The following is a 22,605-nucleotide window of genomic DNA, read 5'->3' as shown; positions in this document are numbered from 1 at the left end:
TTTAGTTTATATTAATTTTATGTAATTTATGTTAACATTATTTTTTATATAATTTATGTATATATTTTTTATATTAAGTTTATATTATTTTTTTGTGTTATAGGCAGCAGCCAACAGTTCAGTATCAGCATTGACTGAGCAGTGAGCACTATGTTGGACTTGAAAATAAATAGTATTAAAAAATATTTACTCTGACCTTTTTGAATCCTGCACCTGGTTAATAAGGTATGAAAAAACTAAAACTAAACTGAAACAAAAATAAAACTAAACTAAAACTAAGCCTTGTTGCAAAAATCAAAACTAAATAAAAACTAGAATGCCTGCTCTAAAACTAATTAAAACTAAACTGTAATGGGGAAAAAAATTCAAAACTAACTAAAACTAAACTATAATGACAAATCCAAAACTATTATAACCTTGGTTCAGAGTCACAAATAGATCAAAACTCACTTTCATTCATATTGTAACCCAAGCTACCCCTCGTTCCTAGTAACCATATAATTTTGTGATTGGCTGAGGTGACGTACTTTCGACCAATAGGAAAGGAGTGTAGTGTTGTCTAATGTTTTTTTAATCGCAGTGGCTCAGTTGAAGGACCACTGCCACTGAATGACCTCCTGACCGTTGCCAGGGCATTGATGGCCATTGTCAGCCCAGACCCAGTACCGATCCCACATTGGACACAGCTCTCACTTCCTGTGCAACAGCCTGATTTCTCCAGCTCCATGGCTTCAAACTTCATTTTTCGCTTACTGCCACTCTGCTCTCCCAAACTCCCTACATGTGAAATCCCACTGATAGCACCTGCAAGATTTTACTTAGTACACTTGTCATTTGGAATCTTCACAGGTCAGGCCCTAAGTGTCCTGGGTCTCCCTTGAAGCTCTTGCTGGGAACTTTTGGTTTGTTTCAAAGTCCTGTGTTGTGCTTCAGAGGTGAACTTTTAAGGGTTTAATCCCAGGTCCCATGCCGAAAGCACTGAACTCAAAAACTGCACCTGGTGGCATGGGTGCTTTCTCCTGGGTCGTGAGAATGTGTCTCTGTCAGCTCCTGGTGTTCCAGTTTAAAGAGTGACCCTGTAAACTGGAGACTTCCAGCTGAACCTCCAGAATGCATACTAGTTTAGTTCTATATACCTATATTAACATGTCAAAATAACCCAGTCAGATAAGTATTTAATGATCAGCCTGGGTCGATATCAAATTTTGCTGGACGATATATTGTCCCACAATTACTGACGATAAACAACATCATTGACATTATTTTGAGACCAAATTAACCACCAATATAAACATAATATGTCATAATAAAGTAACACACCCTTCAAATGCAATAAAATTTAATTTCTCTTGAGTAGTTTTTACTATGTTAAATGGAAAATCCATAACTTCCAAATATTCTACAAAAAGCCCAAACAAATGATAAAAATAAAATAGACTAGACTATCACAACTATCTTCCCAGGGCTATGAATGATCATAAAATAATGCAGAGATAAAAAGTTGTTTTGACTTTAAAAAGTTCTCTATTTTGAAGCCAAAACTCTAGTTGATTCGGTCCATTTTTTTCTGTTTGCTTTCCTATGCTGTTAAAAAACAAACTCACGCTTTAAAAAAGCTAACTCTACATAAAAGTCTTTGCAGGAAGTGTCAGAAACTGTCTGTTAATAATAGTCTTGTCTGACATCCACACAGCAGATGCAGCTGCTGACAGTACACTTCTTTGAGACGGAGTAACCTTGTAGGAAGTTGTTGTGTTAAATGTATTCTGGCCCAAACCTAAAGACTTCCTTCCAGAGCCCCTGCTGAGCTGCTGACACTCCCTGATGTTTGCAGGCACTGACCTGGAAAAGCCCAAAACCGCCACACACACAGTGGGAGCTCCATAAGTACCACAGCTTCTGCATGAGGTGCCCAATGTACAACGCCACTTCCATCCATTTTGCCAGCATGACTTCTCATGCAAACACAGCAGTTAAAGCGACGTGACATCCGTCAAAAATGGCCAAAGGATATACTCTTTTAGGAAGTGAATAAAGACAAAGCTGAAAAGTTTATACGGTGTGAAGCGTGAAGGTGACAGAAGACTTTTCTCTTTTCTCATCCACTTTATCCTTTTATGAGGCTGAATGAAACCTACCACCATGAACTATTCACTGCAGAGTTTTAATTCTTAATCATTTTCCTTGTTACATTTTTGTTACATAAAAAAGAGGATATGTAGGAAACCAGGGTGCTTTGGCAAGAAACCATGATATCAAGCAATATCAAAACTTTCAGAATAAATGTCCTCTTATTTCCAACTAATTATTCTCTGTCCTGATTTTGGCTTTAAAATCGTCAGTGGACCAAATAAAGCAGTTATAAAAAGTATAAACTTAAACTCATTCATAGATAAATAAATAAAATTATTTGTCACACATAAACAAAAAACTAAAAACACAATTAACACCGGTAACAGGAAATCAACATCACCTCATGACTTTAGCAGATTATCTAACGTCTATAAGGTATTGATAAGACTTTATTGATACTAATGCCATCATAATTCCACTTATCAACCCAATTCTGTATGGATTCTTTCATCAATTCCTTCTGTGAATTTTCTCTGTAAACAAAATTTTATTTAGTTTATCAGTAAATAAATATGAAATTAGTCACTGGATCTGAATATCTCTGAACGTGAATAAATAAAAAATAAGTAAAAAACATGCGTCATGAGACATCACTGTCCTGTTTTCTTATATGTTGTCGGCTGAAGTGTGTTTGCCGTAGTTGCTGACGTCAGCCATGAGCCTGCAGTAACTTTCATTTATCTCCCTGTTTGGAAGCATTTGCCTGTTTGTATTTTGACATGTGGCTTTTTCAGTATCGTTTTCAAAGAGTAACTGTGATTTGTTCTAGTGATTTTAATATCGAGCTATGCTAACCAGTAGCAAATTAATGCAATGTCCAATATACGCTAGCAACGGGTCAGCGCTACGTTTTCCATATGGTAATCTCTTGTGAGAGACTATTGTACATTTCTTTGTGAGGCCAGTTCTTGAGTAAAACTTCAAGCAGAAAATCCTAATTCTGAGCTTCCTAGGAAACTGTTAACACCTCCTAAGCTAAGATAGCTGGGAGAAACTAGAGGCGGGTACACACTACAGGATAAGCGGGCTGATTTTTGTCCCAATCTCTCCCCTCATGATCAAAGCCAGCTAACGCCTGATCGCCTGATAACATCATGTGTGATTTTCCTGTGGTGTAGGGTGTGTTAAGAGTGACATCTTCTGGTCTGAGCCGCTCAGAAGGCCTCTGATTCAGAGATCGTTGATAATGAACATGTTTAAAAATTGCGACTAAAAATCCTGTAGTGTGTGGGGCCCTCTGAGAGGACATGAGCAGGTACAACCAGAGCAAAGCCAATCAAGACGGTAGATGACTCAGCTGCCTGACCAAACAGGAAGTAAGAAATCTATCTGTAATACCTAAAACAACATTTCTCACCAACAACTTTTATTGTTATTCATACAGACCATATCCCCCTTCGTCTATACAATAGAGGTAAGATCTTAAGCCTGAGCCCAAGTCTGAGCCCGAGCCCGAGCCGGGTCGGGCCCAAAATGTCAATTATTAACTTTGGGTCAGGTCGGGCCGGGCTTCTCTCTCACTATTTTTTTAAAATAAATATACTTAGATATTATGTATTGTATACTAAATCGATGTATGGATATCAAACTAAAGGAATACTTGTTATAAAATAAATAATTTGGATAAAACAGAGAAGGCGCTGTATGGTAATTGCTATTTAACTACTAAACAGGAGCCGCAGACGGCGCAGACTATCCTCTCCTCCTGTCCCTTTACCTTCCCGACCGTACACACTCACAGTCAAACACATACTAGGAAGCTTTAGGGCTCCGCTTTTTCAACCAGAGGCAGTGGCACCTGTTTCACGAGCCATTGCTGACCGAAGTCTGTAATAACCAACTACACGGCTCGGGAAACGCGTGCGCTTTAACACAGCGCTCAATGCCAGATGTTCAAGAGGACGAGACCCGAGACTGAAAACCCGCACAATACGCACTTTACACCGAGACCGACCGCCCTGGACCACCTACCTCAGCAGGTCTGACTTCTGCAAACAGCAGCTGGTCCAGAAACATGTATGAATGGTTTCATCCGTGCGCGCAGTCTCCAGTGGAGGATTTTTAAAGTCTGTTTGTTTCCCCCTTTGGTAACAAAGACTATAGTGAAGCTGCTGCGCTCTGGAGGCTTTACCCCGTGTATCTCAGATGCCTTTCCTTGTGATCTTCAATGAAGCCCAGAGACCTGCTCCTGCTGCTGTTCATCTCCTTGTCAGAGAGGCACGTCCATGTGAGCACAATATCACACACAGAAATATCTTTAACAAACTTTTCCAGCGTTATTTCATTGTGTAAATGCATTTATAATGATCATAAAAATATGTAGATTATTTTAACATTAAGAAAACTTGGGATATAAAATTTCGGGTTTGTTTCGGGCTTGGGCCTGCAAATCAAGTTAATTGATCGGGCCGGGTCGGGCTTTAATACCGCGGGCCTGGGTCGGGTCGGGCTGGATTTTTTAGGGCTGATCTTACCTCTACTCCACAACCTTTTCCATAAGCTCTTTTCTTTTGTGTTTTTTTCTTTATTCTAGAGTACAAAAACATCTTTGCTTTTTCCTGAACGTCCATCATATTTATTCACACCGAAGTCACATTTTACTACACAAGATTTGGAACATTGAGCGTGAAGAAGCTGAAGCTCTGCTGAAGAATCAGTATGTGGTTTCCTCAGAGTGCAGACCACACAATGTAAGATAAGGAGAAAGAAATCTTGTGCGATCTGTCTTTTGTTATCATCAAGTGTGTGTTCTCTAAAAATGTGAAGTTTTGGAGAATCCTGTAATGTGTACCCGTCTTAAGATGTAAGGTTCGGCTGCTCTGGAATAACATAAAGAATAGACAAATATGAAGACTAATGATGTTGGTGGATTGAAGCATTTCTATTCTTATCAGGAACTGGTTATCGATACCCATCTCTACCACTGATTAAAACAACAGTAAAATCCAGGTCTTTACTGAGGCCAAGGGGTTTAGGAAAGTTGAAAATTCATCAAAGACAAATGCTTGTAAAGAGGCTGCACAGCAGGGCTGAATTTAAAAAATACACTCGGCTTTGCACTGCTAACAAGGCTATGTGTAAGAACAACAAGGTGGGGTTGGATGTACCAATTTGAGCACCATCACCGTTGTCACATGCTGCCCTGACTTGGTTTTTACACCCATTCCCAGTTTAAACACACACTTTTATGCACCCATGACAAAGGTTTACTTCCCTCTATGCCGATGCAGCCACAGAGGCAGACAATAAGAGTAGCGCCAAGGAGTAATTTGCGGCTAAGATCCACATAGATTGGACCCCTCCTCTCCGTGTTGCGCTGTGACACTTGAGAGCAGAGTCACACGCTAGTGAAAGAGCACCAGCTGCTCCTGGCACTGCAGGGATCTGCATCTCTGTTACAACGACTCCACCTGTTGAAAGTGTCTTTCCACTGATTGCACAGTAATCTAAAGGTCACGACGAGTCAGATCGATGACTGTAGCTGAGACTTGTGGTCAGATGAAGTAACTCCTGACAACTGCTGCTGACTGTCGCTGAGCTGACGCAGCGATAAAAACTCTTCACAATAAAAGTCCCTTCTTGTGACTTCTTGTTTTTAAAAAAGCATAAAGGAAAGAGAAATAGTTACCGTGACGATGAGAAGGATTCCTTTCAGCAGCGTGAGCACTGATGTGATAGGCTGGATGACCTTGTTGGCCAGTAAAATGGCCAGAGTAAGAATCCAGGTGAAGACTGGGATGATGTAGATGTGGCTGGGAAGAAAACACACAAGGAGTGACACAGTTAGATGGTTCTGGTTAAACACATACATACAATGATCCCCCCAAAAATGTATGTAACGCTTGAACAACACAACTACAGCAGCTCACTGTTTCCATGATCACTGAAGACACCTGGATAACTAAACCACTTGAGTGGATGAGTAGCAGGGCCAAGTGTGTCTCTGTGATTTCAACCCAACAACAAAAACTTTGGAATGATTTTGTTCTTTTTTTCATCTTCATTTCAAGCACCTTCACACCCCTAATCAACACGCTGAATAAACACTTCATCTCTAAAAGAAAAAAGAAAAAGCTGAAGGTATTAGCGCTCAAAATTCAAAGACGTGTGCTTCAAAACACTTGTGCAGAGCAATCACTGACAAAAGCAACATCTGGTGTGCTCGCACTTTGGCTTGAAAACACACCAAACTGCCTGTTGCACAGCATGAAAACATGGAGAAAATCTGAGGGATGTTCACAAGTTATCACAGGTGATCTCAAGAAATGTCCTTGACTGAATAAACAGCTCTGTGTATGCTTGTATTTACACCCAAAACAACTTTTCAACAATCTGATTCAGCACGAGTCAGGATACTTCAGCGATCTAAAAACAAACTGGGTTATTTCTGATGAGTGCAGCCAACTCCTGTTTCAAGTTCATACTGTTTTATGTTGACTGTTATTTGAATTGAATTGAATTTATTAAAGAGGACATATCATGCTTGTTTCTCCTTTTCACCATGCTAGACTAGGATGCCATCCATCCATCCATCCATCCATTTTCTTCCATCTTTCTCACCCTATCTCTAAGGGAGAGCCCGGCCACCCTACGGAGGAAGCTCATTTCGGCCGCTTGTACCCGCGATCTTGTTCTTTCGTCACTACCCAAAGCTCATGACCATAGGTGAGGGTGGGAACGAAGATCGACCGGTAAACAGAGAGCTTCGCCTTCCGGCTCTAGGCTCTAGTCCTTCCGACTAGGATGCCTGTAAAGCATTTCTGCCCTCAGTACAAGTCATTTAGTTCCTTCATTGCCCCACAATAGTGTTCTCAATATCCTCATTTTAGGCCATTCTGAAGATCTCGTTGAAACGCTCCATTTGGAGAATGACCTCCAGTAACCTCGCAACGTCACAGCCCTTTGTGCTCTGATTGGTCAGTTCTATCAGAGGGGCGGAGGGGGTAGAGCCAGGGGGCGGTTTTTGCAGCATGGCAGTATTTACAAAATCGCCATATTGGATGGGGCAGACCGAGCGAGTTTGCTGTTTGCCAAAACTTCACTGTAAGGCATTGATAGCACTAATAAAATGGCAGAGTGTAGGATACGTCCTTTTGTATTGGACCCTGAGTCAGACCCGGATGGTTCTGCAGCTCAGGAGGAAGAAAATCCACCTGGACACAGATCATCTCAGGACGCTTCAGTGTGGTGAGTCAAACCGGTACTGTAACATGTATAGTTTAAACGTGGAAATATAGGCAGACTTCACCAATAAACTATTTCTATAACAGGGCTCCATCGTGCTCCTTCACTTTTCTCTGTCTGTTTTATCCATCATGCTGAAAGTGTAGTCTAAAGATCCCCTCTACCGTCAGTTCCTCACTATGTTATTACCACAGCATTATTGTGGTCCAGGTTCACAGTGCATGTCAGAACAAGCATGCAAATATCACAGTCTCACAAGTATTACGACGTCTGCTAAAACTACAGTGTTTTAACTGCTAATTCACCATGTAAAAGCTGAGCTGCTCCGCAGAGCAGAGTCCCTGCATCCAGCACTCATTCAAGTTAGCCAGAGCTGGTAGGGAGCTGTATTTATACTGGGCTCTTGGTGGGTGTATCCTTCGGTGGCGGTTGTGTGACTAACTGACATCACAGAGGAGGAGCTGCTTTATCAGATTGGTCCAATAAAAAGACAGGATCCTTGTGTCGTCACGAAGGTCAAAATCTTGAAGCCAACTGGCAACGACCTATTTTCAGAGGCATCAAATCTCGTTCTAGGATATCAGAAAAAATACAACATCTCATTTTTGAAAATTCAGGGGGTGAAAGGTCTTGTTTTCAAATTTATTATATTATATGTAAGTATTAAATCAGGGATCAGCATGATATGTCCCCTTTAAAGGATAGTCCCTTGAGATGCAGCATCTCATTTCCAAGGGGTCCCCGAAGGCATATGTAGTCTCCTGGAGTGGACTTGACGGTAACTTCATGAAAAATATAAAAAGGAAAACATTTTTATCACTTAAGCACTCAAAGTAGAGTCTGCAGGGTTTCCTAAAAACAAAATATCAGCTCTTACAGGAATAATGCTGCTCAATCGTCACTTCTGTGCCTCTATACATTTGTGTCAGTGTCAGTGTCAGTGTCAACCCCCTCCTCTGCCTGCATGTTGATGTTTTAGTTAATCTGGATATTTCTGGGCAGAAAATAAGTGTGGTTACACCAGCCAATCACAGAGTACCAAGTGCACAAGTAACTTTGTGTTTCAATTAGCGAGCGAAAGAAGCTACCCTGAGTGGTTACAACAGTGGACGCAGCACAGAGGAAGAGAAACGCAACGAGAAGCCAAACAGATAAAGCTTTCTACTAATTGTGGGTGAAGCTTGGCTTGACTTTCACTCGCTTTTGAAAAGCAGCATGGGACAAAGAACAACGCAAGTTAGCTTTCTGATAACCAGGTATATGCCAGATACCTGTGATTAGCTTGTGCTAACATTTTAATTTTATTATCTACTATCTCTTAATTGGAGGCCCTCTGAGCAGCTCTGACTGGACAAAATCACTCTTAACACACCCCACACCACAGGAAAATCACACACCATGTAATTTGTAAACATGGAGGAGTCACAGCAGCAATCAAGAAAACTAAAGTAAGAAAGTGTATAGAAAGTGCAAAAAGGTCCATAAGAAAATAGTTGCTGACAGCTTGTCCATCATTGTCCACTTCAGCCAGTCTCCACCTCCACAGGGTCCAGGACTGAGCCTCCCCAGCAGTCTGTTCAGTCTCTGTCTCCTGGATCCTGTCTGCTCACAGCAGGTGAAGCTCCTCCGATGTGGCGTTGGTGTCTGATGTTAGCTCCATTAGCCATGTCTGTGAATAGCATGATGCTACTCTGCCTTCTGGTATCCCCTATGTTGCTGAGTTAGCACAGCTAGCTCGTCCGTCTTACTGGAGATAGATCCTACATTCCCAATAACAATGGATGGAAGCCCAGGTCCATGTCATCACTTCTTAGCTCACACCTGAGAACCAGCAAGTTGTCCTCATTTCCTTCCCCTCACCTTGTGGGAAAACATCAGGCCTTGCACCAGTTAGCATTGACATGCTACAGACTGCTAACAGCATGTTAACAATGCAGCCATGGTTACATGTAGAATCTCCAGACAAACACAGGAGCAAAAATTGTAAAAAATATCACTGAAGACAAAACCATTTTGGTGTCCATGTCCAACAAATGAACCATACAAAGTAATGATACACTCCAAATGCAAAGATGACAAAAAAGAGACGTAAAAATCGCAAGAAACGTACAAGGAAGAGAGAGCTGCTGTAAAAGGCAGCCACAACAGGGCGGCACCTAGCCTGATGTCATCTCATCATAGTGACTTCTCATCACTAAGATTTAAAGATTGTAGTTCATCACCAGAGGAAACAAAGGCTGAGCTTGCGCATCTATATTAATGAAACCCCCACGATTTCAGTGGAACTTAAGACTCTGAGCCAGTTTTGATCATTATTTGATACTTTAAGGGAGAAAAAAGGAACTTTTTCAACATGGAACCTATCCGAAGGAATATTCAGAGTCAATAATCTGGTCCCTGGGTTGAAAATGAATCCCATTAATACTCTACATCTTGCAGAGCTCTGTGGGGTTTCTCACCAATACACAGACTGTGATAAAGCAGCGGCCTTAGAGGAGAGTTTTGTGCAGAGACCTGCAGTAACCTATTGATTGCATCCCCTGGGGAGGGGGAATAAAGGTGGGTTATCCGAAGGAGGCTGACCAAGGTTTTTTTCACTCCACTAACCCTGTCTTCCCACTCCCAAAGTGCATCGTAGCATCTCCCCTGGCCCTGAGCAGGCCGATAATGAAGCACCCAGGCGTGCCAATGAAGCGCTTCAACAACCCTGCAGAGTTTGAATAATATAATTTGGGTTAAGTATTTACTGAGGCATGACAAAATAAATTAGTCCCGTTAACTGATAAAGGTAATTACAGGCTTGGGAGAGGGGAAAAGGAGGTATGCTGTGGGGGGCGGGGAGACAACAATCGCTTGAAGAGACGGCTAACAGTGCCGCATCGATTCCTGCTTCAGTTATTTGAGAGTGCTGGAGGAGGAGGAGTATGCAGAGGCAATTCTAGTCTGCAGTATGCTAATGCATGCTTTAAAAACTAAACACTCATGTGTCTACATAATGGTCTCATAGAGGGTCATTTCTGGGTTAAAAGAGAAGTCATCTCTCTGTAGTCACGAGAGACATGACTTACAAAAGAAGAGAATCGCATCAAGCCTATCCTCACAGCACTGCAGCATGTGACCAGTCAAGTTATTTCCCATCTGCAGATAATTTCACATGCAATCATAGATGCATCAGGTCACTCATTATGCTGAAAAAGTGATGGAAAGATTCAAAAAGGAAAAAAAATCACAGCTGTTTCCGTCTCCAAATGGATAGAGAGGGAAATGAAGATGCTGCAAAGAGTGGTGAGATGAGTCTGACCTGGAGGACAAATGCTTCTCTGAAACATAATGGAAGTATCTCACTGTACTGAAAAAGATAACCAGAGCACCACTAAAGGCCCCACCAAAGAGGAAACAGACATCTTGGAGAGCACTGCTTCAGAGATGCACTCGGCCCGGCATAAGGTCGAACATAAAAGTAAATAAATCAGAACCCATACTGCAAAAAACTGAAATCTTATCAAGTGTTTTTGACTTATTTTTAGTCAAATTGTCTTGTTATAGAGAAACCAGACCAGTCTGAAAATGTCTTGTTTTAAGTTATTAAAAAAAAAAAAGGTCTGAATTGTTTGTAACAAGAGAAAAAAAAAATCTGCCAATGGAACAAGAGAAATTTGCTCAAACCTTTGCTTAAAAATAGAATAATGTCTTAACAAAAGTAACTTTTCTCTTGTTCCATTGTAATATTTTTTTAATTGATACAAGCAATTCAGACCTCAGTTTCGCCTCTAAATAACTTGAAATAAGACATTTTTCTGAACTGGTCAGGTGAATGGGGCTCATATTAAGTCAACAATGACGTTTTTTTTTACTGAAAATAAGACAGAAACACTTGATAAGAGTACAGTTTTTTCCAGTGCATCTCTAGATGGGGCAAAGTTACCCTATTTATCACCGTCATCTACTTCCTATTCTGGATGAAATTTGCTCCTACTGAATGCCAAGGTGTATCAAGACCTGCCTAGACCTGAAAGCAATCATGTTATCTATGTGTGTCAGTTGGGGTACTCTCAGTCCATTCTTGGTCTGACTACGCTGTTCACAAGCATTTTTAATAATCTGATCTTGTGCTGACTCACAGAAGTCATAGAAGCTTATAGTCCAATTTCTTCAGTTGCTTGTAAACTTACTGACTGCAGAGCACAAGCAACCCAGGATTACTCTATCCAAGGCTGGTGCACCTGGGCACACAGGATGCGTTTGGAAAGGTTTTTTTCTTTTTTTCTTGAGGCTGTATGACTCCTGTTTTTGTTTTTTTTACACTGGGACTTCTTCACTCTTACGACTACTGAGTTTGCTACATAACCATAAAGTTTAAGTTTAAAGGAATATTTCACCCAGAGAATGATATGCCTTCATTTTCTACTCACCCTCATGCTGAGCAACACTCTGGAGCACTTTTTTGATGTCTCAAATGCAGCCGGAGATCCGAGGGATTTTCGCTGTCAACAAACTTCCATCTAACAGGGGCCAATGGTGCCCGAAAGAAAAAGGTCCATAAAAGTCCACAAGAACGTGCCTATTTTCCTTAATACTGCTCGTCCGCTGTAATCCAAGTGTCCTGAGCTGGTAACTTCCATAATTAATTCAAAACGAGGCCATTGAGTACATTTTTCAAGCCTAAATAGTGCTATATCGTTCTTCCGCAGTACACGTCTACGCGCACTCCCTGAACTATGGAGGCGCGGCAGACCAAGCCAGACGCTTGCGCGCTTTCAGGGACTACTGTGTAAACAGCGGAACTTCTTCTTCTACGCTTACAATTTAGCACAGTAGTCCCTGGAAGTGCGCAAGCATCTGGCTTGGTCTGCCGGGGCTTCCATAGTTCAGGGAGCGCGCGTAGACGTGCACTGCAGAAGTACGATATAGCACTGTTTAGGCTTGAAAAATGTACTAAATGGCTTCGTTTTGAATTAATTATGGTGAAAGATCATGGTTATGTTCCTGTCAAAAAGTTTATCATCTAAAAAAATCTGATAAACCTTCAGGAGTCTGTGAACCATGTTTTATTTTGAAGATGACCAGATTTCCTGGTTAGGTCAAAAGTGCTGGGAGTACTCCAATTGAAAAGATATTCTGTAAGCATCTTGAGTCGAACGGGTCACCACAGCATGGCAGAGACAGAGCTAAGATTTACCACAGTGCTCCCCATGTTTACAGCATCAGAATCAGAATCAAATACTTTATTGATCCCCAAGGGGAAATTTCATTTCAGTTACATCCCTTCCAAGACATATAAGAAGACAAACTCAGACATGGGAAAGCAGACAGGATTGGGATTAACCTCGGAGCTGCTAGCTACCCAGCACCCCTTTGCAACATTGGAAGAAGAGAGGGAAAAAAAAAAAGAGTTAATTCCAGACTATTCCCCAGCCGGGGTCGTAGTTTATGATCAAGGAAGAAAAAAAAACACCTCAGCGTATAAGCACATGGTAACAGCAGACAAAAACTCAAAGGCTTGCACAAATGTCACTGCTCAGCCACAGGGGGGCGCGCACGCAGCCTTACTCAGGCACGTGCTCATCAACCCTCTGCAGCTGAACTGTAACGGAGCCAAAGAAGGCGTTGAGTCCAAGGTTGTGTGTGTGTGTGTGCCATGTGACTTCATGTGTGTGTTTGTATAAGCTAATGGACTTCATCCCCGCCCAGACGTAGCAATGCATTAATGCACAATTTCTATAAATGATCTTTCCATTATTCATTTTTCAAAGGACTGCCCTTACACCAGCTTCACAAGAAGGTCTGATCACGGAGCTGAAATCCTCTGAGCTGCTTACAGACAACTTATTGATGTGGCTCCATCTCAAGACCTTCTTCATGACAAAATATGAAAAAAACAGATGTGAGTTCACTCCTCCAGAGAGAAATTTTGTCTTCAATCAAAGTCATTTCCCAGAGTTTGAAATCACAGACAAAAAGGGCCTGAATTAAGGTAACATGAATAAATAATAATAAATTAAAGAATTAATTTAGAAGAACACTGATGCATTTAGGCACGCTGACTCGTGTCGGCCAATTAGGCCACTTTTCCCGTTTGACAGCAGGGACTACAGCGTTAAGTGAAGTGAGTGACAGATGATGAGACCTGTGGCTAATTATTCTTTTAGTCGTCATTAGCAGAGATTGAACTTTTAGATGAGGCTGAGTCATCTATCGAAGAAATGAGCAATAATTAAATCCTCACGGTCTGATAATGGAAAGAATTCGCCTGAGAAAAATTCTCTGCTGTGTGTGTGTGAATGCTGAAAGTTCAAAAGCCTCACAGAGAAGTGGGCGTCTACCGCCAATCAGGTTGGCCTCAGTTTCTGAAATTCAACCGAATATTTGATGGTGATAGGCCTGTCACGATAATCAATAAATCAATTAACCGAACGATAAATAAAAACGTCCTCGGTAAGTTTGCCAGCCTTGATAAACTGATACGTGCATGCATGTTTGTTTTCCTCCTCTCTTTCCACCAAAGAGGCTGAATGAGAAGATGGCTCACTACGTCTATCTTTCCTAACATCGGGGTGCATAGGTTCTATAGTGGATTTAGTGGATTTATAGCAGAGTGAGCATCTGTCAAATTGCAATCTTTGTGGTGAAGACGGGGCTCTTCGCGCTTACACACAGAGAGAGCTGAAGCGAGCGTCCTAAGGGGTAAGGAGGAAACACACGCTAATATGGGTGATGGCACCAAAGATACGGTTCCTAAGTCGCCTGCCACAGTCCCAGTGTGGGAATATTTTGTTTTTTATCAGAATGAACGATGTGTGAGCTCATGAACACCAACGAGCTGATATGTCGCATTTGTTTGAAAATAGTGGCGACGAAGAAGAAGAAGAAGGGGAGGTGCAGAGGAGCCTTGTTCTTTGACAATCCGCTCTTACTGAGGCTTTTGGTCGGCAAAGTAAATAGAAATAAAAGCACCAAATGGTGAGCGCTCAAAGACAGCTACATTGCCAAAGAAATGCAGCCCTTCAATACGGTTGAAAGCCAGAAATGTTCAAAATGTTTGACAGACAGTACGGATTGACTGGGAAAAAGAACATGTTACAAACAATTCAGGAACTGTATCAACCACCTTTTATTTAGGTTATAGTTTTTATTGTTTTTTTTTTGGAGTTTCATTTTTTTTTTTTTAAAGACAGGGTCTATGTTTTATTGTTTTTGATTAGTATTAATTATTTTCATTGACATGTATTTTTTTCTAAAAGAGAGTCCATTTCATTTTCATTGTATTTTTTTGTCTTTCTTGTTTGTTAAATTTATTATATGTTTTGTTTAATTTATTTTGTTTAAAAGATCCTGACCTTTTAATTACAGCTAAATACTCTTAAGAAATTAAAGTTTCTTGCTTCTAATATGGTGTACTCACTTTATTATCCCATTTATCATAATTACATCAATGAAAAAAATGAAAAAAAAAAATATTGACAATAATATTGTTTATTGGCAATAATATTTTGGAAAATTATCGTCTAGTCAAATTTGTTATCCTGACAGGCCTAGATGGTGAGCTTATGCAGACTGAAAACACACTTCCCCAAACGGACCATTCACCCTTTAACACCACAGGTCTTTGTTAGTGTGTGTGCAGCAGCAGGCCTACCTGACGTTCAGCAGAGCTGCGTAGGCCTCACTGCCGGCTAAGACGTAACTGATTCCAATGGAAATGCTGGAGGAGAGAGAAGAGGAGGAGTGGGGGAGAAAAGAGATGAAGAGGTAAATAAACAGAGAGAGACAGGTTGTTGGGTATTAGTTCCTGACTGGTCATCATCCACTGTCACGCTGAAAGCTCCCTCGCCGTATTGAATGCGAGGATGTTGCCTCATCATAGCGCCTGAGGCTATGAGCAGCTCAGAGATTAAAATTTAAAATCCTTTCTTGTTTTCAGCGCTGTGCCTTGATCCTTCACAACTTTGCTATTTTACATTTGCTCAAAACAAAAGTTGCCTTTGGGGGATACTTAAAGCAAATGTTTTTTTTTTTTTTTTTTTGGCTTTTTGTACCTTCCTTAAGCTCCTCTCTCTGACTAACTGTGCCAGAAATCTGCTTCCAAAATGCTGTACCTTCACAAAAGAGCAGGATGTGTTTGAACATTAGAAATAGTGTTTTTCTTACTGTCGGCTTTGATCCAGAGAGAATGACAAGGCAAGTTTTCGTAGCTCAACATCTGTTCTTGTTCCTTCTAACTTTAAGCCTGTGTAATCTCTCAACCGTTGGATAGTGAGAGTCCAAATCCATTAACAGTTTCTCCTGACAGAAAAGTGTTGTTCCACACCTACTCAGTGAGATTTCCTCCCTGAGATCTAGAGATATAGAAAAGAAAAATCAAAACCTGAGATGTGTCACCTCCATGAGACAGAGACCAGTATTATGACACAACTAAACAGTAAACTGAATACATGAGCTTTGAGTTTCTGCATGTTTATGTTGGACTTGCTTCCTCAAACATCCAGGCAGTGAGTGGACTCTGTTTCTAGCTGCTTTGATCTGACAGACAGGATTTCATTTTTCAACCTCTTTCAGTTTTAAAAAATGTTGCTGCAGAACGTTTGGGGACCACAAAGACACCACGCAAAAAAAAAAAAAAAAAATCAATTGCAATACAAAACTTTTTACAGCCTGGTGCAAACACAGGTTTGGGTCTGAATCACTTCTTACACTATCAGCACACACTGCACGGGAGTGACGTTTGTTTTCCAACTCATCGGTTTAAAAGATATTAAGATCACAAGTTTGTCCAATCAGGGGCACAGCTTACATGACTAACAGCTCTGCTGCCCTCTGGCTGTTAGAAAGGAGGCTCAAAGCCCGCCAGTTGAGTCAGCGTTTCCAATATGGCCACTGCTGATCACTGACTTCATTACTCTGCATCAAGGATAAGGCTGTGCGTCGTTCAGAAAGTTTTGACACTGGTACCGATACCTTCACTTCAATACCGGTTCCTGAACGATACTTTTTTCGACACCAATTCTATAATGTCAGTTTCAACAAAAAGAAAATCAAATTGCACATCATGGTGCATACTGCAAAAAACTGAAATCTTATCAAGTGTTTTGTCTTTTTTAAGTAAAAATTGTCTTATTATACTCGATATGAGCCACTTTCAACTTATCAATCCAGAAAAATGCCTTGTTTCTAGTTATCAGAGTACAAAAATGGGGTTTGAATCGCTTGTAACCAGTAAAAAAAATTTGCTTATGGAACAAGAAAAAATTGCTTGAAAATTTCCTTGAGACTAGAATAATGTCTTAATACAAGTAACTTTTCTCTTGTTCCATTGGCAGATTTTTTTACTGGTTACGAGCAATTCAGACCTCATTTTTGTCCTTAAATAACTTTAAACAAGACATTTTTCTGGATTGGTCATGTGAATTTGGCTCATATTGAGTTTAAAAAGGAATTTTCTGCTGAAAAAAAGACAAAAACACTTGATAAGAATTCAGTTTTTGCAGTGCAAGTCTCGAGTCTTAATTTTTTAGCTGTAGTATTTTTACACTCTGAGCAGGTTTCTTACAAAAAGAAATATACAACTAATAATTACCTGTGCAAAAGGACAGTTGCAAACAAGTGACAGATCAGTATGAACTGAGTGCACCTTAAATGTGTTAATAACTGTAAATAAACTTTCTTCTGATTTTTATGTCAAACTAACAACCCTCGTCCTTTATTTGGGGTTGGGACCGCCAAAAATGATATAGGTCATGGGTCATACACGCTGCCCGCCTGTTTGTGTTCATGCATGAGATGTACCACGCTAAAGCTCAACTCTGTGGGGCCAAAGCACAGAAGTAAATCTGACTAAAATTGTAATGTTTGGTTGTGATCCTACTGCTTTTTAAGATGGTTTTCTGGGCCCTCTTGCAGCTTATGTCCGGTCTTCGGCCAGAAACCTTGGTGTAATATTTGACAAATTAAAACTTGACCACCAGATTGACGCCGTTGTCAAAAATAGTTTTTATCATCTAAGGATTTTATCAAAAGTCAAGGGGTACCTACCACAAAAACAGTTGGAGACCGTGGTCCATGCTTTTATCAGTTTGAAGTTGGATTACTGCAATTCTCTTTATTATGGCTTAGACCAGTCCCTCCTGCACCGCCTGCAGCTGGTGCAGAATGCTGCTGCCCGTCTTACTGGAAAGCGCAAATTTGACCATATATCTCTTGTCCTGGCTTCCCTGCACTGGCTACCAGTTGCTTTTAGAATTGATTTTAAAATTTTATTGCTTGTTTCTAAAGGTCTTTATGGCCTAGCTTCTGGATCTTTATGTCCCGGCCAGGACATTGAGATCTTCGGGGCAGGTGCTATTGGTCCCCCCAAAAACAAAACTTAGAACTAAAGGTGACCGGGCCTTCATGGCGGCTGCTCCTCGGCTCTGGAACAGTCTGCCTGAGCATATCCGCTCCGCCAGCCCAGTTGAGGTTTTTAAATCATTTTTAAAGACTCACCTCTTCTCCCTGGCTTTTAATCAAAGTTGAGTGCACTTTTTTTTCTTTTTTTTAATGTGTTTTATGTGTTTTAATGTATTTTAATGAGTACAGACTTTTGCTTATGTTTTAGATATTTCAAGCCATATGTGTTGTTTGTGTTTGTACAGCACTTTGGTCGACTTTGGTTGTTTTAAATGTGCTCTGTAAATAAAGTTTGAGTTGAGTTGAGTTGATTAAATCGGGCCTGAGCATGCCACACTTGTGGTCATACTGGCTAAATGAACTGGACTTCAGGCACAGATGACCAGTGTGAGCGTACTCCAAGAGGAGCAGCTGCATGAGGGAGGACTGGTCCGTCTGAGTGTTTTGGATAGGGGAGGGGCTCAGCGCAGCTCATTGAGGAGCAGTGTGCTTAAGAGCCATACATGCTTGCACACCAGTCTCCAAACTCCATAAAAGTTGCCAGATTTGTAGGTAGTTGTTTCTCTTTGTCAAAAATAAAGATGCTAGAGGGGTCTGAAATGTTGCTAAATACATCGACAGAGCTGATAAGTTGGCAACAACCTGCGTGGTGCAGCCACGTGTAACGTTACAGCCACCCTGGTACCAAAATGTAGCATCAAAAGATGAGGCATGTTTTGATACTCTGTACAACTGAAACGTTTCTGTCAGTGACATAGAAGAACTGAAGTTTTGGACTCAGCCTTAATCAGAAACAGACAATGACATCACAGACTACGTTCATGCATTCTACAGTCTAAGATCTACACATCGATGTCTGTGAAACATCAAACATGGGACTGAAGCTTCTAGGTCAATAATAAGACAGATATGTAGAGCTGACTGTCATCAGCATGTACAGTGGGAGGAAAAAGTAAATACACCCTTTGTAAATTTTTACATTTCTGCCAAAATTGGTCATAAAATGTGGTCTGATCTTAACTTAAATCACAAGAATGAGTAAACAGTGTCTGCTGAAACTAATACAACCCAAACAATAACATGTTATCATTTTTTATTAGCTATAAGATGTAAACATTCACCAGACAGGGGGGAATAAGTAAGTACACCCTTGGATTCAATAGCTGGTTGACCCTCCTTTGGCAGCAATAACTTCAACAACTTCTGCAAGATTCTTGGGATGTCTGCCGTGAACTGCTTTCTTGAGGTCATGCCACAGCATCTCAATTGGGTTTGGGTCAGGACTTTGACTGGGCCATTCCTGAACATTTGTTTTATTCTTCTGAAACCATTCTAAAGTTGATTTGCTTCTGTGCTTTGGGTTGTTGTCCTATTACAGCACCCATCCTCCTCTGAGCTTCAACTGTCTGACAGATTGATGATGGTGTGCTGTTCCATTTTTCCTCCACACATGACGTTGGGTGTTCCCACCAAACAATTCAACTTTGGTTTCATCACTCCACAGAGTGATGCTGTGAAGCATCTAAATGCTTTTTTTGCAAACTTCAAACGTGCAGCGATGTTCTTTTTAGACAGCAATGGCTTCCTGCGTGGTGTTCTCCCATGAAACCCATTTTTGTTTAAAGTTTTGCGTATTGTAGATGTGTCAACAGAGATGTTGGCATGTTCCAGTGATTTCTTTAAGTCTTTCGCTGAAACTCTAGGGTTCTTTTTTTTTACCTCATTGAGGATCCTGCACTGTGCCCTTGGAGTCATCTTTACAGGGCGACCACTCCTTGGAAGAGAAACAACAGTGCCCAACTGTCTCCATTTGTAGACTATTTTTCTCACCATGGATTTGTGTACATCAAGACTTTTAGAGATGGATTTGTAATCTTTTCCAGCTTTACGTAAATCAACAATTCTTGATCTTAGGTCTTCACAGAGTTCTTCTGAGCAAGGCATGGTGCACATCAGACAGTGCCCCTCATCAAGAAACAACTCAGAACTGGTGTGTGTTTTCCAGTGGGCAGGCAGTATTAAGCAACACCTCAGTAATTGAACTTCAGGTTGACTCACACTTGACTCATAAATTTGACTAACTAGCTCTTAGAGGATCCTTAGCCAGGGGGGTGTACTTACTTATTCCTCCCTTTCTTGTGAATGTGAACATCTAATGGCCAATAACATGATAGCAAGTAATTGTTTGGGTTGTATCAGTTTAGGCAGACACTGTTTACTCATTCTGGTGATTTGAGTTAAGATCAGACCACATTTCATGACCAATCTAGGCAGAAATGTACAAATTACAAAGGGTGTACTTACTTTTTCCTCCCACTGTAAATAATAGATGACGAGGTGAAGCACAATGATATACCAAGAAGAAGCATGTAAAGTGAAAAAAGAAGAGGCCTGGCAATGCTTCCATGTGGAATACTGTATTTAAAATCAAGTGCCTGAAGCACACACACCCAGGCTGGCTAAAAAAAAAAATTTTTTTAAATATATCTAGACTTGGAGGTTAGATGTTGAGTCTGATAAGTCAATTTTTACTAAAACAGGGTTCCTACAGCTCAAGGCAAGTTAAATTTAAGACTTTTTAAGACTTTTTTAATGACGTTGGAAATCAAATTTAAAAACAAGTCGACAACGAACCACAATTGAAACAAACAAAACTAACAAACAGTAACACCACATGAATTACCTGGGTTAGTGGCAATTTTGACCCAATGTTTATTTTACATACAATATCACTTTGTACCTTTTTTTAACCCCATTTTTGCAACTTTATGCCTATTTTGCACCCATTCATCTGGGGCCACTGTCACAACCATTTTTGGAATTTTCACATGGTTTTTGAAATTTAATTTCAAATTTAATTCTCAATTTTGCTGCCATAATCAATTTTCCTAAGCCACTTTTGGATTTTTTTTGCCAATTTTTCCTCATTTTTTTCTATCTCCAGGCACCCTAGGTAGAACCAAGACATGCATCTGTTTTAAAAGCTTCTGGTGCAACCACATCACTGTTTTGTTAGTTCGGCTATTGTAAATACGCGATGTTGCCACGAGAGTAAATCAGGAAATTATTTAGAAAAATAGATAAACGTTACTTAATATTTTTTTTACTTCAAACTAACATAAATCTTACCAATGTGTTCAAATTTTTAAGACTTTTGAAATTTGGATTTAAGACTTTTTAATGCCAATTCAGGCCTTATTTTTAGAATTATGAATTTAATGCCTTTTAAGACTTTTCAAGGATCCGCGGGAACCCTGTAAAAAGAAGACATGAACACTTTCTGAAATTTTGATTTTAAGGTGTTTTCAGTGTTATACATGTATTCAATTACTTTCTCAGGTTCTCCTCTGTCTGTTTGCTCTCATGTAGCTGTTGCTGACTGTGAGATAAGATCAAGAAATGAAATTAGTTTTAAATGTTATCTTTTAAACCCAAGGGATTTAAAATTGCATTTTGAACATGAACTTGAATACGCATGGTAAATTATGTAGAATGATTTCACACAGACATGTTGTGATATTTCTGACCTACACACTCAGTATACCTACACTCCCTTTACATGGCATCAGTGCGTCATTATGAATTTTTACAACTGCTCTTCTTGTAGGACAGCATGCAAGGACCGCGGGGTGCCAAGGGTAAAACATGCAGGTCAGGTTTCATGCAGTATTTGTGTGTGTGTGTGTAGTTGAGCTCAGGTATTGATCGACCACTAAGCCTCCTTGAACACAATGGGGGAGGTATTGATTGGCCAGGTGTTACAGAGCTGCTCGCACACTGATAACAAGACCTTCCACCATCAGCGGTGAGAGTCCTGTCCCTTTGCTGTGTGCCCACAGAGACACACACACATAGACACATAGCCCTGTCAGTACTGCACATAGATTTTATCATACAAAAACACAAACGTGCTTAGCTCCATACATGAAGGACACTGTTTCAGTGACTTCTGGGTATTTTTCACATGTACCTGTGAGGAATCTTTTCTCTGACATTATTCTGACCATTAGGTCCAACACACAGGAGAAACTGGTGTACGGCAGATATGGTAAAGAAATCATTCCTCAAAAAAATAATGATAATAATTGACTTCCATGATAGGAAATATCCCATGAGTTCTTTTAAAATGAAAAGCATTTGATGCTGAAATAATGAACTTTTTCTTCTTAAAAGAAGTGACTTTGCTGCGTATGTTCTCACATAATGAGACATCACTGCATCCACCAGTCAACACAGTCTCCAGGTTCAGCATTTAATGGCAAATTGAAATGAACAAGCTGTCAACATTAAAGATAAAAAGTGCCTGGTAACAGCAGTCGCTGCAGTGATCATACTTTATAAATATCTGGCTCAGACTTGGAGACCAAACATGTCAAAGATGGAGAAGTCAGTGAAATTAAGTCTGAACTTCAAGGACGACTGAGACATGAATCTGATACTCAGGCTCTATTGACAACAACTTTTCCAGGGCTGCACTATCATGCTGCACTATCATGGCCAAAAGGATTATCACAATGATTCTGATCAATATTGAGATCACGATCATTCATCATCATGATTTATTTATCTAAAGTTCCTGTGATGACTTTCTAAGTGATTTGCCTGATTGTGATTTAAATTGTGATTATCAGCAAAAAAAAAAAGTTAATCCTAAATAATATTTCTCAGCTTCCTGGTCAGATCATCCAGGGCCATTCATTTTGTCTTAAAGGGGCTGTGAAGAATTAGACAGTGATCTTGAAAAACACTACCTTCCAGATATATGCCTGATTGTAATATGCACTTAAAAATGAGATTATTAGTACCAATATTACAGTTCACAAGGCCTGTCACGGTAATCAATAAATCAATTTACTGAACGATAAATAAAAACGTCCTCGGTAAGTTTGCCAGCCTTGATAAACT

At 40.3% G+C, this 22,605-nt stretch overlaps 1 protein-coding gene across 1 annotated transcript in view; it reads right to left on the bottom strand.

Moving 5' to 3' along the window:
- LOC141788590 (uncharacterized) overlaps positions 1–22,605 on the bottom strand; it is a 110,833-nt gene that overhangs the window by 60,787 nt on the left and 27,441 nt on the right. Inside the window, exons 7-8 of the mRNA XM_074667480.1 lie at positions 14,954–15,019; positions 5,762–5,885 (exon numbers count right to left, since the gene is read on the bottom strand). Coding sequence (XP_074523581.1) covers positions 5,762–5,885; positions 14,954–15,019 — 190 coding nt within the window. The remainder of the gene's footprint in view (positions 1–5,761; positions 5,886–14,953; positions 15,020–22,605) is intronic.

This window comes from Halichoeres trimaculatus, unplaced genomic scaffold (genome assembly GCF_033239565.1).
Source record: "Halichoeres trimaculatus isolate MK-OKI-2021-1 unplaced genomic scaffold, fHalTri1.1 fHalTri1_scaffold_4, whole genome shotgun sequence".
NCBI classification, from domain to species: Eukaryota; Metazoa; Chordata; class Actinopteri; order Labriformes; family Labridae; genus Halichoeres; species Halichoeres trimaculatus.
Note: the sequence above shows the minus strand (reverse complement) of the source record. Positions and strands in the feature narration are given on the sequence as shown.